The sequence below is a fragment of the Protopterus annectens genome, chromosome 7.part0, assembly GCF_019279795.1.
Source record: "Protopterus annectens isolate FY-2018-M chromosome 7.part0, PAN1.0, whole genome shotgun sequence".
NCBI classification, from domain to species: Eukaryota; Metazoa; Chordata; order Ceratodontiformes; family Protopteridae; genus Protopterus; species Protopterus annectens.
The window spans coordinates 1,545,891,818-1,545,906,511 of record NC_056739.1 but is presented as its reverse complement, the minus strand read 5'-3'; the positions used below and the strand labels follow the sequence as shown (position 1 = coordinate 1,545,906,511).

The 14,694-nt window shown below is 41.0% G+C and overlaps 1 protein-coding gene across 1 annotated transcript in view; it reads left to right on the top strand.

The window, feature by feature from the left end:
- Positions 1-14,694, top strand: part of LOC122807119 (haloacid dehalogenase-like hydrolase domain-containing 5) — an 865,954-nt gene that overhangs the window by 353,314 nt on the left and 497,946 nt on the right. Inside the window, exon 3 of the mRNA XM_044078093.1 lies at positions 12,822-12,934. Coding sequence (XP_043934028.1) covers positions 12,822-12,934 — 113 coding nt within the window. The remainder of the gene's footprint in view (positions 1-12,821; positions 12,935-14,694) is intronic.

Here is a 14,694-nt window from a genome sequence, read left to right as displayed (position 1 = left end):
ATGGAAGCGGTTTTGTGCTTGGAATGAGAAAAAGAGCCAGAACCCTGGAATATTGAATTTACCTCAAATATTACAGTACCTAGCTGAGATGCTAAGCAGTGGACTTTCATTCTCTTCCATCAAAATCCATGCCTCAGCCATTTCTGCAGAATACAACACTGACTCCTTTATTCTCTCACCCTCTCAAGACAGTTCCTCAGAGGGGCTAAGAATATTAAACCCCCAAGGAAACAACCAGTGCCTGCTTGGGATCTCAATTTCATTCTAGAGAAACTGACTTTGCCTCCCTTCGAGCCAGCTGCCTTATCAGAACTACAATATTTGTCCTGGAAAACAGCCTTCCTGCTGGCTATCACCTCAGCTCGCAGGGTTTCTGAACTACAAGCCCTCATGGCTGTGCAACCTTTCATCATTTTCCATCAGGACAGAGTTTCCTTACGAACCAATCCTTCCTTTATGCCAAAGGTAGTATCCAGGGTAGCCTTGAATCAGGCTATCCACTTACCTACCTTTTACCCCAATCCTCAAAACAAAGGGGAGAGGCTACTACATTCTTTGGGCATTCACAGGCAACTACGCTATTATTTGGACAGTACAAAGCCTTTCAGAAAATCTGAGCAACTCTTTGTGTCCTATGCTACAGGGGCTCAAGGGAAGCCTATTTCCAAAAAGACAATCTCAAAGTGGATAGCTCACTGCATACGCTTCTGTTGCTCTCTTCATGGTAAAACTGTACCTGCAGGCATAAGGTCTCACTCCACTAGGGCCACAGCTACCTCTGCAGCTTTCCTCAGGGGGGGTTCCTACCAAAGATATTTTGGAAGCTGCCACTTGGAGTTCTGTGCATACCTTCTCCAAGCACTATCACCTGCCTTTATACTCCAAATCTAGAGCAGGTTTTGCCACTGCAGTTTTGCAGGGCATCCTAGCTCCTCCTAGTTCCACCTAGTGCCTACCACCCTTATTTTAGCTTTGGGATTCTACCCATCTGTTATGACTGCAGCTGTATGCACGATGAACATAGTACAGTTTTGTACCTACCATAAATGTAGATGCTCGAGTGCTAATACAGCTGCAGTCCAAATTTCCCTCCCTCCTTCCCCTCTGTAACAGGCCTAATGGCGAACACCTCCTCATACAACCTCATTGGGGTATTCTTTTATGGTGTATTTGCTTGCAACTACTGTTTTGTGATATTACTGCATTGCATTATTGCATAAATTTATGTATTGCCTTCCTTCTTGGGGGCACCTGACATCTGGGGCAAGAAAAACTGAAGAAAATGGCGTCGGCTGGTTCTTTTATACCCCTGTCGCACTGATGTCAGGGAAGAAGCGACGACAACCGACGCCGGACCTAGACTTTGGAATTCAGCCGACCGAGGAACCGCCTGATGGCAGGAAAACCCATCTGTTATGACTGCAGCTGTTTTAGCACTCGAACATCTACATTTATGGTAAGTACAAAACTGTACTTTTGGTGTCGTACATGTCAGCAGTAGTAGCTTTCCCAAAAATGGAGGAGCTGAGATTATCCTATATCAAGATAACCTCAACAGCGTGGTTCCTTGTATATGACCCTGCTCCTTACCTAACCTCTGGCTAACGGTCCTTAGAGAACAAGTCTTGTATCTCATTTGCTCTTCCCTTTCAGCTGTGTATTCCTGAAGGGTAAAAAAAAAAACTGTCCAAGCCTTAGTGAGAGAGGTGAGAACTAACTAGTATTCTAGTAGTGATCTGGGGTGTCATGTCAGAGATCAGGAAGAAATGTCCCCCCCAAGCTTCTTATGTACGACTCCTAGGTTGTTTTAATTTTCTTTACTATCATTAGGTAATAGATGGAGGGGTGGCACCATTCAGGCTGCTGCTACTACTGATGGTTGCTTTTTTACCCTCTATGCTAATACCTGCAGTTTTCCATTCACACTGGGCCATGAGTGCAAGCAGATGTGGTTCCTGAACTTTCTTGAACATGCTTAAGTGGTCTGTCCTGCTGTTAATGCAGCAACTGCCACCAGCTTCTGCTGCTTTTTTTTAGCTTTCACTGTAACAGTATCTTACATTTTCACCTAGTCTCTGAGCGAGATGAGGCTCTTCACCTAGTCTCTGAGCGAGATGAGGCTCTTCACCTAGTCTCTGAGCGAGAGATGAGGCTCTTCACCTAGTCTCTGAGCGAGAGATGAGGCTCTTCACCTAGTCTCTGAGCGAGATGAGGCTCTTCACCTAGTCTCTGAGCGAGATGAGCAGGCCTCTGATAACCAAGTCTTCTCCCTCTGGCTGACTTTCTAGCGGCTGGGGTGCTAACTGAACCCTTGTCAGCTGCAGTTTGGGTGGGACTACCTTCCCTCCTAGCATTAGATCGTTGGCTCTTTTATCTGACTAGAGGTTTTTGACCTGTTTCCCAAGCTCCAGGTGCTTTCAAAGCTATTAAAACATTTCATGCCCCTAGTCCTTTTTTTTTTTATTATTATTTTTTTTTCTATAGCTGGTAGTACAAGGTTCACATAGAGCTGCATGCACCACAGAAAGTTATGATTGTGTCTCTCTGATCATAAATACTACTGATGTGTTCACAACATGGATGTCAAGCTTCACTTCTTGATAAGCTGGTCATGATCAGAAACTGATTGTAATCCACTTTATTAAGTAGCCAGGAGTGGCCTTAGGTCAACTGATGCCCTAGGCAATAGGGCTCCACGGCGCCCCCATCACACCATCCTGGTCTACCTATACCAAATAAATACAGGAAAAGCGCCCCTACTAGAACGGCGCCCTAGGCGACCGCCTAGTTGGGCTATGCCTAAGGCCGGCTATGAGTAGAAGCATAACTTGGGCATAGATCTTCCAAAAGTTCACATATTCAAGACCACATACATTTTATCTATAGATAACATTGTTATTCGTGCAAGCAACATTTGAGTTCTACCTGTCTGATTGATTGTGTACTTTAATTTTGCAGCCACTTTGTTTGGGAGGCTGGGTAGTCAAAGTCATATAAATAAGTCACAGCAAATGTGAGTGATGCATAATTTTAATGTATAGAGTGAGCTTTAATAATGTCCTGTTGACCCTAAAGAGCCCTATACTGAACCTTACAGTGTACCTACATATTGTAGAGTGTTAGATAATGGCTTACTGCAGTGGTGGATTGAGTGCAGCTGTGCCACATTAATTAACAAGCAGAGATAAGCTAAGAGAGTATCTGAAGTGTGTTAAGGTAGACTTTTTATGTAGATTTTAGCTAAGACTTCAACATTATTACAATTAATTATTAAGGCCATTCTCTGCATCCTTCTGCTATCGCCTATTCCTCTCTCCTATTTTCTGCTGATACTCGACCCCCTTATTTTTCACTTTCTCCCTGTAAGAATGTACACATTAAGACATCAGTTGTCTAATTACCCGGACCAAAAGCTCAGTGCCAAATAAATGACTAAAGTCTGACAAACTGCCCATAAAACTGCTGTCCTGGAGGAACTTCTACTTGCAAAATACTCTGCAGCTCTTACCAAGGTCTCAAGACACAGGCCCAGGACTCATTAATCAAGAGTATGTTGTATGGCTAAACACTAGTAGTGTTACGTATACATAAACTGTATTGTCTAATAGCAAAATGAATAGTATAATAAAATACAAGACCAAAAGCAGCTTATTCTATGGTTTCATGTAATGTAATGAACAGAGACTAGAAAGGCAAGCTTTTCGTGTTTTTCCCAAAATGCGCGACAACAGTGATGGAAAATAACTGACTGGCTATATATACAGGTAATGTAAAAAGGACCCTTTAAAGTACAATAAATCTATCTGCCTTAATGCAAATCTAAAGTTGACACTAGCAGTCTCTTGCATAAAATATGTATTAGAATCTAATGTGCACACTTAGTTGGACTCCCTTTGACAAAGTCCTAAACTACCCCTTTACATTTACAAGCTTGTTTGGACAGTATTTTCCCTGAGACTTTTCTCTTAACGAATACTAATCCCCCCCCCCCCTTTCATCCTGACTAACCTTCAGCATCCTTGACTGCTTTTCTATCATTTGTACACTTAGCGTCATTATTTTTGGTACTTTTCCTTATCTCCTGCTTAGTCTGACTGATTATTTTTTGGAGGAAGCTCCACTTTGGGTGTTAGACCCACTCCATTCAATACTCTACTCTTATACCCATCATAAATCCTCCCCCACATCTCTTCCCTCCATCTCTAAACTCCACCCTTTCAGTTAACAACATCCCCCACCACCTCACTTCTACCTCACTCACCACTCCCTTTATCACATTGATATCTTCTCACAATTACCTACACTACATTCCAATCACTAAACAATCATGCTAGTATACTCATGCCTCCCACTTCTCTTCCTTCTCCTCCTCTCAACCCTAACACCTCCACCACACTCACTGCTAATAAACTGCTACTTGACTACCTCATCATTACCACTCAGTCCCCCTACCACATGCTACTCTCAGGTATACCCAACCCTAATCACTATTCCTATTTTCTGCTATAGCCACCACAAAGTTTTCAATACTAGCTACTTCAACCTAAAATTAACACCTATATCCAAATTTTCCAAAACTCCCAGAATAACTAAACACTCTTCCAGTTTCATACATTTGTATGGAGGCATTCACCCAAATCCAGGTCCCAAACACAGTTTTCAAACAAAGCACCTAAAATTTATCAGTTTCAGCTTTAGGAGCATATGCAACAAACTGGCAGCCTTTTACGTCAGGTTAACACTCAACAATCCAGACATCCTTGCCATCACAGAAACCTGGCTAAAACCTTGAGTAAAAGATGCTGAAATTCTACCTCCTGGTTACAGCACAGAGGAGAAAGAGTGCATAAAAAGGCAGGTGGAACAGGTTTAGTCTTCCCCAACATACATGTTACCCCCTATGGTAAAATTGCACCCAAATTTGGTACAACAGAAATCCTTATTACATTCTTAAAAATAAACCCTGCTTAAGACCATCTCGATTGTTTGTATTGTGTATCCCTCCAGGACAAAACATTCCTAGTTTGGAAAACATCCTATCCTGGATTTTTGAAACAATACAAAATGAAACCATTATCCTTGGCGATGTTAACATCAACTGGCAAACCATATCTGCACATAACCCAACTAACACTATAAACCTCTGCGGCTTTACACAAGTAATTGGTACTCTAACCAGATATAATACCTAGCAATCAGCCTTAGATTGGATCCTAGTTTCAAACGCCACTAACTACCCCTTCTATGGTACACTCCCTGACTCCGTAAGCGACCATTTACCAGCCCATTAATCAACACACATTCAAAGTCATACGCAACCTACAGAAATTTAATGAAGACATATTCATGGACACACTGAAGGCTACTGACTGGACCAATCTAAAAACACTCCCGCTTAGTGAGAGAGAGAGACAAAGCTTGGACAGCTTGGTTAAAAAAATAAAAATGACACTAATTTGCAGATATTCAGACAACTCCGCAACCAGGCAAAAAATATCCTAGGACAAAAAAATGTATTACACCCATCTTCACGATAACCATATAAATAACGTGAGAAATTCTTGTCTTCCATGTCATCACTTTTCAACCCAGGAAGTAAAACCAACTTGAATTTATACCCAGACATACCACCCTGCCAAGCAGTCACCAAATTCAATACATACTTTATAGAATCCATAGTCCAACCAAACCCAACTTATAAACCTCAACCCACCACCTCCAAACAAATCCCACACAGCATACTTACACAGTGCCCAAACACCTCGTCATCCTCCTATTAACTTGTTGCCCATTATATTATCCCTGATAAAAAAGAAAAAAAAAACAATTACGACAACTAAAACCTTGCTGTACCTCAGGCGACAAACTCCCACCGAATACATAAGGTTGGCTGCAGATGCAATAGCTTTCCCGGTTAGCGTCCTAATTAACATATCAATAGCTGAATCTCAAGTCTCTTACCTATGGAAAATGTCACACATTATCCCCTTTTACAAAGGAGGTAACTCCACTGATATCACCACCTTTTGACCCACCACTATTTTGTCCCTCCATCCCAAAATTCTAGAAAAATGCATACTCCTCCAACCTCTTCACCACGTCATACCTTATAATCTTCTCACTCACACTCAACATGGCTTTAGTCCCACCCACAGTACCTCAACAGCTATACTGTCATTTGTGGATACTGTCAGCAAAGCCCATGACTCCAGCAAACAAATATCTGATTTATTCCTAGACTTATAAAAAGCATTTGATATGGTCTGTCACTCTATGCTTCTTGATAAGCTTTCCAGTATTGGTCTGTCTCCCCACTCACTGCAGTGGTTCTGTAGCTATCTAACTGATGGGCAGCCGGCTGTAACATGGCAACACTCCATTTTCTCCTATCTCAGCACCTCCACAGGTGTGCCTCAAGGTTCCATCCTTGAACCACTATTATTAAATGTCTTTATCAACAGTCTACATACAACCTCCTGGAAAGGCGCTCTAATTCAGTATGCAAATGACTGCACAATCATCTGCAAATCAGACACACTAGCTCGGCTACAAGTAACACAGAAAACATTCTAATCTATAGAAACCTGGCTTACGAATGCCCAACTCCTACTGATCCCCAGAAAAAAACAAAACTACTTATTTTCACCCACAAACCACACTGCTCTAGTATAACAATTTCAAATTCTTTTCTGTAAACAACCATACCAAATTATGAGGGGTAGTAATTGATGATGAACTCAAATTCTATCTCCACATACAAAGAAAAAAAAAAAAACCTAAAAACTAAGCATCCTTTACAGAAGGAAAAATTTCCTCACCACCCCTTCCAAAACTCTCCTGGCCAAAACCATATCATCCACATCCCACTCGCTTGTCCTGCCATTAGCCAATTAATTGACACTTATGCCCCTAATAGTTCTTCTTTCGGCTTTTCCCAGTTAGGGGTCACCACAGCAGATCACCTGTCCCCTCATGACCGTAATAGATACCTTACATCAAAGACAAACACCCCCTCACTACCCATAAACTTAATATCCCGGAAACTACCGTCCCATCAGTCTGACAAGCCTTATCTGCAAGGCCATGGAGCGTATTATCATGGAACTTATAAACAAAGACATGGGCAGCCTTCAAACACTGGACCCCACCCAGTTTGGGTTCGTGAAGGGCCGATCTTGTCTCCTGAACTTGATTGACTTCTTTGAATCAGTCTCCAGAGCCGTGGACAAGGGTAAGGTGGTCCACACAGCCTATCTAGACCTTGCCAAGGCCTTTGACACCATCCCCCACTCTGGAATCATAGATAAACTTACTAAGCTGGGCATTAATCCCTATGTCACCCAATGGGTTGCTAACTGGCTTACTGATAGAATCCACACTGTAAAAGTAGCCGACTCCCAATCCAGCTCCAGACAAGTGACAAGTGGAGTACCTCAGGGTTCAGTCCTGGGACTGCTCTTGTTTGGCATCTACTTCTCTGAAGTACAGGCCAACACTAAGGGACTCTGGATAACAAAGTTTGCAGATGACTGCAAACTGGGAGCCATTATTGAATCCCCAAATGATGTGGATACCCTACAAAAGGGCCTTACAGAAACAGATGCTTGGTGCCAGAGCCATGGGCTCAAGCTCAATGCCAAGAAATGTATAGTTATCCCCTTTGGGAAAAAACATGTATCCGTGAATTACCATATAGGTGGCAGTACATTAAACACCAAAAGTTTGATAAGAGACTTAGGGACACAGGTGGACAGTGGTCTCACCTTCGATAACCACATCGCCACAACAGTCAGGAAATTCTTCTATGTGGCACACCTCATCACTAAGGGCTTTTCATCCAGAAAAAAGGAGGTCATTGTCCCATTGTACTCATCTCTCATTAGACCCATTATAGAATACAATGCCTCATTTATTTTATTTTATTTATTTTACATTTGTTAACCGGGAGAGTCCGACTGGATACATGTCCATTTTCAGCGGAGGCCCGGGGAGAAAAGCTCCAGGTACATAACAGACATATGAACATTGTTAATGCAAAAAAAGGAAGATAGTTGAGTTCTAAATACAATATAAAGATACATCACATCTTGGGAAAAAAATATCAGCAGCATATAAAAAACAAACATAGGTCAGTTACAAAGGTGAGGCGCCTTGTTAAAAAGCGGTTAAGGATAGAGAGGTAAGAGAAGGTTAAATGATAGTGGTTAATCAGGTTTGGAACAGGGACATTGCCAGAGAGTATTGAGATGGGGTTTAAGCTTTTTTTTGAATTGTAGGAGTGAAGGTTCTGAGGTGAGCATGGTCGGTAGGGAGTTCCACATTTTACCTACAAAGTTTGAGAATAGAGAATCCCCAGCAGAATTATTGGCTTTGGTAGTTTGAGCTAAGATCTTATTGGAGCGAAAGATTGCAGGTTAATATAGGGGTGAATGATGTTTTTCAGAGCTGGTATTTTCTCTGGGTGATACAGTATCTGGTGAGCCGTTTTGAGTTGGTTGAAATGGAGTTGGCTGGAAAACTCTAACCACCCTAGTTGCTTCAAGTTGGTGCAGTGGTGCGTTCTAAAGGTGGAATTTGTGGCAAATCTAATTATGTGATTGTAACAAGAAGCAAGTTTGTTAAGGGTTGTCCTGTTTAGGTTTGTAAAAAGGGGGGAGGCATAGAAAAGATGCATACTCATTTGGTATGTGCCTCTCAAGACATCTGCAACAACTGGAAAGGCCACAGAAATACCTCACTAAAAGAATCACAGGCCTAAAGCAGATGCCCTACGCTGACCGCCTTAAAAAACTCCAGCTATACTCTGTCGCATATCGTCTACTCAGAGGCGATCTTTGCTTAACATACAAGGCCATGTCACACCCAGAGCTGTTGGACATGCTACACTTAAAGAAATCCCAATCCCTCAGAGCCACACGCTCCAGGGATCTAAACCTTGTCATCACAATAAACAAAACATGTTGGAGGAATAGGTTCCTGACCCAGAGACTCCCCAGACTCTGGAATAGATTGCCCATACATGTCAAGCCGAGTGCATCTTTGGTCCTCTTCAAAAGGAACCTTGACGATTGGATGGGAGAAAGGAAATTCACCCCGGGGATCACGTCAGTCACCCTGCTAGACAGGGGTCCAGGGAAGAAAATAGTGTGGGAAGTAATAGCCAGGGAATTGTTATGGCTAGGCTTGTATAGGCCCTAGGGCTGATAGTCTAGTACCAACCTATAAACCTATAAAAGCTTGGGTGTAAACCTCAACTCCTGATGTATGGAAAAATTATGGAACACCCTTCCATTAGCCCCCAAAGCTCTCTCTAACCTGCACTCCCTCAAAAGCTTCTTAAAAGAGCACTTAACCAATTCATGGATTTGCTCCTGCAATACTCCTCACTGAACCACTCCTAAACCTTTTTCTTCCCATCCTTTTCTTTACACCCACTCTCATACTCTTTCTCCCTCTATTTCTTATCCACCTACCTTCTTACGTTGTTTTCTACCACGTCACCTTCTTGATTTTCAGTCTTATCCTCTTATCTATACCAGACTATAAACATTTGCATATTCCAATGTTAATTTTCTATGTGATGATAATCTTGCTTTTCCTGTGACAATGTATTAATTTTTGACTGAATTGTTTGTATGATTTTATGATGTCCGAGTCCTGTCACTCTGTGTAAAAAAAAAAAAAATATATATATATATATATATATATATATATATATATATATATATATATATATATATGATTTAGCCACATGTATCTGGAGCTTTTCTCCCTGGGCCTGTGCTGAAAATGGGTACATTATGACTCAGTCAAACTTTCCGGTTAAACAAATGTCAAATAACTAAATATCATCTTTATCTAGGATTTGGTTATACTGTTCGAGAATTTCAACCCAGTACATGCATATCACATCAAAAGTAACATTTTAGGGTACGATGCAGAGAGAGAGCAAGCCTTTACTGTGACCCAGGCAAATAAGGTTTGATAACTGGCCTTAGCAATGTAGAAGCCAGACAGGGAGAGGGGAGGCTCACATAGTTTTTGAGAGTTCCCTAGTGGAGACAAGGGAAACCACTGCTTATGCTTTCCCGGGTATGGGTTTGTTTGGAGGAAACACCACTTGGGGAAATGAGGGCACTGCCACTGTGGTCTGCCCATTGCATGACACCCCCCCCCCATACCCAGTCAAGAGCTTCCTAGATTTAAGGCTGAAACTTCCCTGATGGCTGCCTTAAATGTTTGCCTCTCCTTGATAACTGTCACCCTGGAAGTGGGGAATGAGTGGGTTGATTGTTTGGTAAGAGGCTGATTTTGGTGGTTATTTTTGGGGGTTATGACTGTCCTTTACATTATTTAAGCAGGGAGTGTTGTGTGTACACCCTTAGTTATTCTTGCTTCCAATTTATCACAGCTTGGAGTTAAGAATACTCGCATAGTCTTTTGGCATGTTTGGTCTTAAAATTAGGACAAATGGAATGTTATGACTGCTAGTAGACACCTTCATTTACTCTTCTCCCCTGATTTTCTACTAAACCAGATTTTTATTTTGTTTTTGCCGTGATATATTAGACATCTAAAATAGCATTTTCTTTGCAAGATCATTCTTCTTTAAGATTTTTATATTAATTTTCTGTTGTATGTCTAAAACTTTAAAGCTTGGGTATAAACCTCAACTCCTGATGTATGGAAAAATTATGGAACACCCTTCCATTAGCCACCAAAGCTATCTCTAACCTGCACTCCCTCAAAAGCTTCTTAAAAGAGCACTTAACCAATTCATGGATTTGCTCCTGCAATACTGCTCACTGAACCACTCCTAAACCTTTTTCTTCCCATCCTTTTCTTTACACCCACTCTCATACTCTTTCTCCCTCTATTTCTTATCCACCTACCTTCTTACGTTGTTCTCTACCACTTCACCTTCTTGATTTTCAGTCTTATCCTCTTATCTATACCAGACTATAAACATTTGCATATTCCAATGTTAATTTTCTATGTGATGATAATCTTGCTTTTCCTGTGACAATGTATTAATTTTTGACTGAATTGTTTGTATGATTTTATGATGTCTGAGTCCTGTCACTCTATGTAAAAAAAAAAACCCTGGGCCTGTGCTGAAAATGGGTACATTATGACTCAGTCAAACTTTCCGTGTAAACAAATGTCAAATAACTAAATATCATCTTCATCTAGGATTTGGTTATACTGTTCTAGAATTTCAACCCAATACATGCAAATCACATCGAAAGTAACATTTTAGGGTATGATGCAGAGAGAGAGAGCAAGCCTTTACTGTGACCCAGGCAAATAAGGTTTGATAACTGGTCTTAGCAATGTAGAAGCCAGACAGGGAAGGGGGAGGCTCACATAGTTTTTGAGAGTTCCCTAGTGGAGACCAGGGGAAACCACTGCTTATGCTTTCCCGGGTATGGGTTTGCTTGGAGGAAACACCACTTGGGGAAATGAGGGCACTGCCACTGTGGTCTGCCCATTGCATGACACCCCCACTATACCCAGTCAAGAGCATCCTAGATTTAAGGCTGAAACTTCCCTGATGGCTGCCTTAAATGTTTGCCTTTCCTTGATAACTATCACCCTGGAGGTGGGGAATGAGTGGGTTGATTGTTTGGTAAGAGGCTGATTTTAGCCTGAAAATAAGGGCCCCCCCAAAAAAAAAAATGGTGGTTATTTTTTGGGGTTATGACTGTCCCCTACATTATTTAAGCAGGAAGTGTTGTGTGTACACCCTTAGTTATTCTTGCTTCCAATTTATCACAGCTTGGAGTTAAGAATACTCACATAGTCTTTTGGCATGTTTGGTCTTAAAATTCCCTTGCGTAGAATTTTGAGAACCAAATTAGTCGTACATTTCTGTTTCAGGACAAATGGAATGTTATGACTGCTAGTAGACACCTTCATTTCTTGGAGGGAACATAAGTTTGTACAGTTCCTTTTTACTCTTCTCCCCTGATTTTCTACTAAACCAGATTTTTATTTTGTTTTTGCCGTGATATATTAGACATCTAAAATAGCATTTTCTTTGCAAGAGATTTTTTGTATTAATTTTCTGTTGTATATCTAAAACTTTGATTTTTAAATATGTTTTACATATAAGTTTGCTCTGAAATCATAACATTTATACTGAGTAAACAGGATACTCGTTTACTGTGTACACATTGAAAATTATTGTAATTTGACAGCACAGTCTTGAGTGTCTGTATGATGTGTTATAACCAGGTGAGACAAAATTTGATTTATTTTGCCTGGGTGTTTAAAACAGGCTTCACCACCCTGGGGGAATTCCTCTTTTTCTTAAGAAGCATACATTTTAAGGTAGAATGCAAATAATATGGATGTACGGTCTCCCCTCCATGAAGAAAAGGTGTTGGGAGCAAAGGCTTCCACAGAGGAAGATGATTAAAAAGGTTCATTGTCGCTGATTAATTTTGCTGAGTCATCTGACTTGGCACTTGATGAGTTTGTCTTTGGTTGATGGTACTATAATCAAAAATCATGTTGAGTATTTTCTTGTCTGCTTCACTGTCTTGTGTGAACTGCAGAGATGAGAATTAGACTGGTAGTGTAGGTAGTTATGTATCAGAGGCAGAATAGAAGTCTAACTGTGGTAATTTAACTAATTCAGTGTGCTACATTAGTAAGAGTGCCATATAGTGAACCACAGATTGAGAAGCTGTGAATACCAGCCAAGCATAATGGAAACCAGTCTGCTTTGAAAACTATGTAAAAGCATGGAAAATGTAGTAGTACTGAAGTTGTGACCTGAGTTACTTGATTTTACTCTCGTGTTTTTATTCCAACAGATATCCCAGGAGCAGGTGATGATGTCACATAGCCCTTTGAGGATGTTTCGAGAATACCATGACAAATGTGTACTGGTATCTGGGCAGGGACCAGTTCTTGATATTGCCAGAAAGTATCCTTTTCATTCTTTGAATACAGGACTTTGTGTATAATGGTAATAAATTAATAAATGTCGGTCTTCATCTCCTTACTTGGAAGGTTTAATTAGTACAGGTTTACTTTGGATATTTAACTAGGTATTTCTTTATCTATGACCTATGGAAAGCAAATAAAATCATGCGGCCTTCAAAAATGAGTTTATTCTGCACATCTTTTGTATGGCAGATATGTACATTTCTTTTGTTGGTAATCGTAAGTTGTCTGTATTAATTACCCTTTGGTTTATCTACAGCTCCTAGGGTGTTTACAAAGTGTCTAGCTGAAGCAACAGCTCGTTGCAGACTACATGACATTCACATATTCCATTATTTAGACAAGTTGCTTATCTTTGCATAGTTTTTTTTTCCCAGAATCAAAAGTCCTCAACATTGGCTTCATCTCTTCTTAGCAAACTGGGGTTCCAATTAAATGTACAAAAGTCCTTCTTGACTCTGTCACACAGTGTTGTGTTTCTGGGCTGCCTTTCAGACTCCTCTCATTTTTCTTGGGAGAAATGGATTTTTGTCTGGAAAAATACATGAGCTTCTCCAGTCAGTCTCAGACTTTTGCAAGATATGTATGGATGCTCGGGTTCATGGCTTCTATACAAGATCTCTTGCTGAAATACACACAAGAAAAATTCAGTGGTTTGTATTAAAAAAAAAAAGACCCAACATCTTCTTGCTCTGCAGTTTGATTCCAATTTTTGGCTTTGTTGAAAAGGAACTGCATTGTTGGAGAAAGCAAATGGCCCTAAATCTAGTTGTCCCCTTTTCTCGTCACATCCCAGGTCAATCTGTAACTACAGATTTTGCTTGGGAACAATTTCAATGGTGGTAGAAGTGTAAGGCTTGTGGAACTCCTCAGACGAAAGCACATAAATGTCAAAGAGGTGTTTGCTGTGATCCATGCCTTAAAAGTCTCTTAATGATCTGTGGTTCCCAGGATCTCTGGAATTCATTACAGACCGATACACAGCAATGTGTTACATCAATGAACAAGGTCATACACACACTATGCAGGCTGGTATGATGGGTTGGGAAGTAGCTCTATAACACACCTTAACTTTCCAAGCATCTGGCATTCCATCACAGCAAAATATCGTGACAGACTAGCTGAGCAGAGCCGGGACATACCCACATGAATGGGAATTGAACAAGAGGGGGTATTACAGGAATTATTCCAGTTGTGTGGAACACCTCTAATCTGTTTACCTCCATTTGAACAGAGACCTGAACATATTCTGCACCAGTGCTCTTTGCAAGCAAGCCTGAAAAAACAGTACATTTTAATTCCCTTGGTCACATATGATGTCCTTCTATATATGCAATGTATGTGTCACTGTTGTAGTATCCTAAACAGAAGAGATGTCCCACCCAGGGCAGCCCAAAGCTCAGCCAGTATACAAAAGCCTATGATCTTCTATGCACTGTATGTCACGCTTATGCTCCCCCGCACAGAATGTAGGGTATAAAAGGGACATAAATGTTGCAGTATTTGTTCCCTCCCTCCAACCCCCTCTAATTTGTTGTGGCTTTTGTTTTAGATTCCTGTCTAGCTGAGGGTTCCCCTTTTTTCTTCTGCAATTTTTCCTTCTGGATGTACATGGACTTTTGTCCTGTGGCAACTGTTTTCTTCTGGGGCAGTTCAGTTCTGGGTAGTTGTGTCCGTACATCTCTTTTATGCTCTGCATTCTGTGCAGGGAGCACAAGTGTGTAATGTGTGGTGCATACA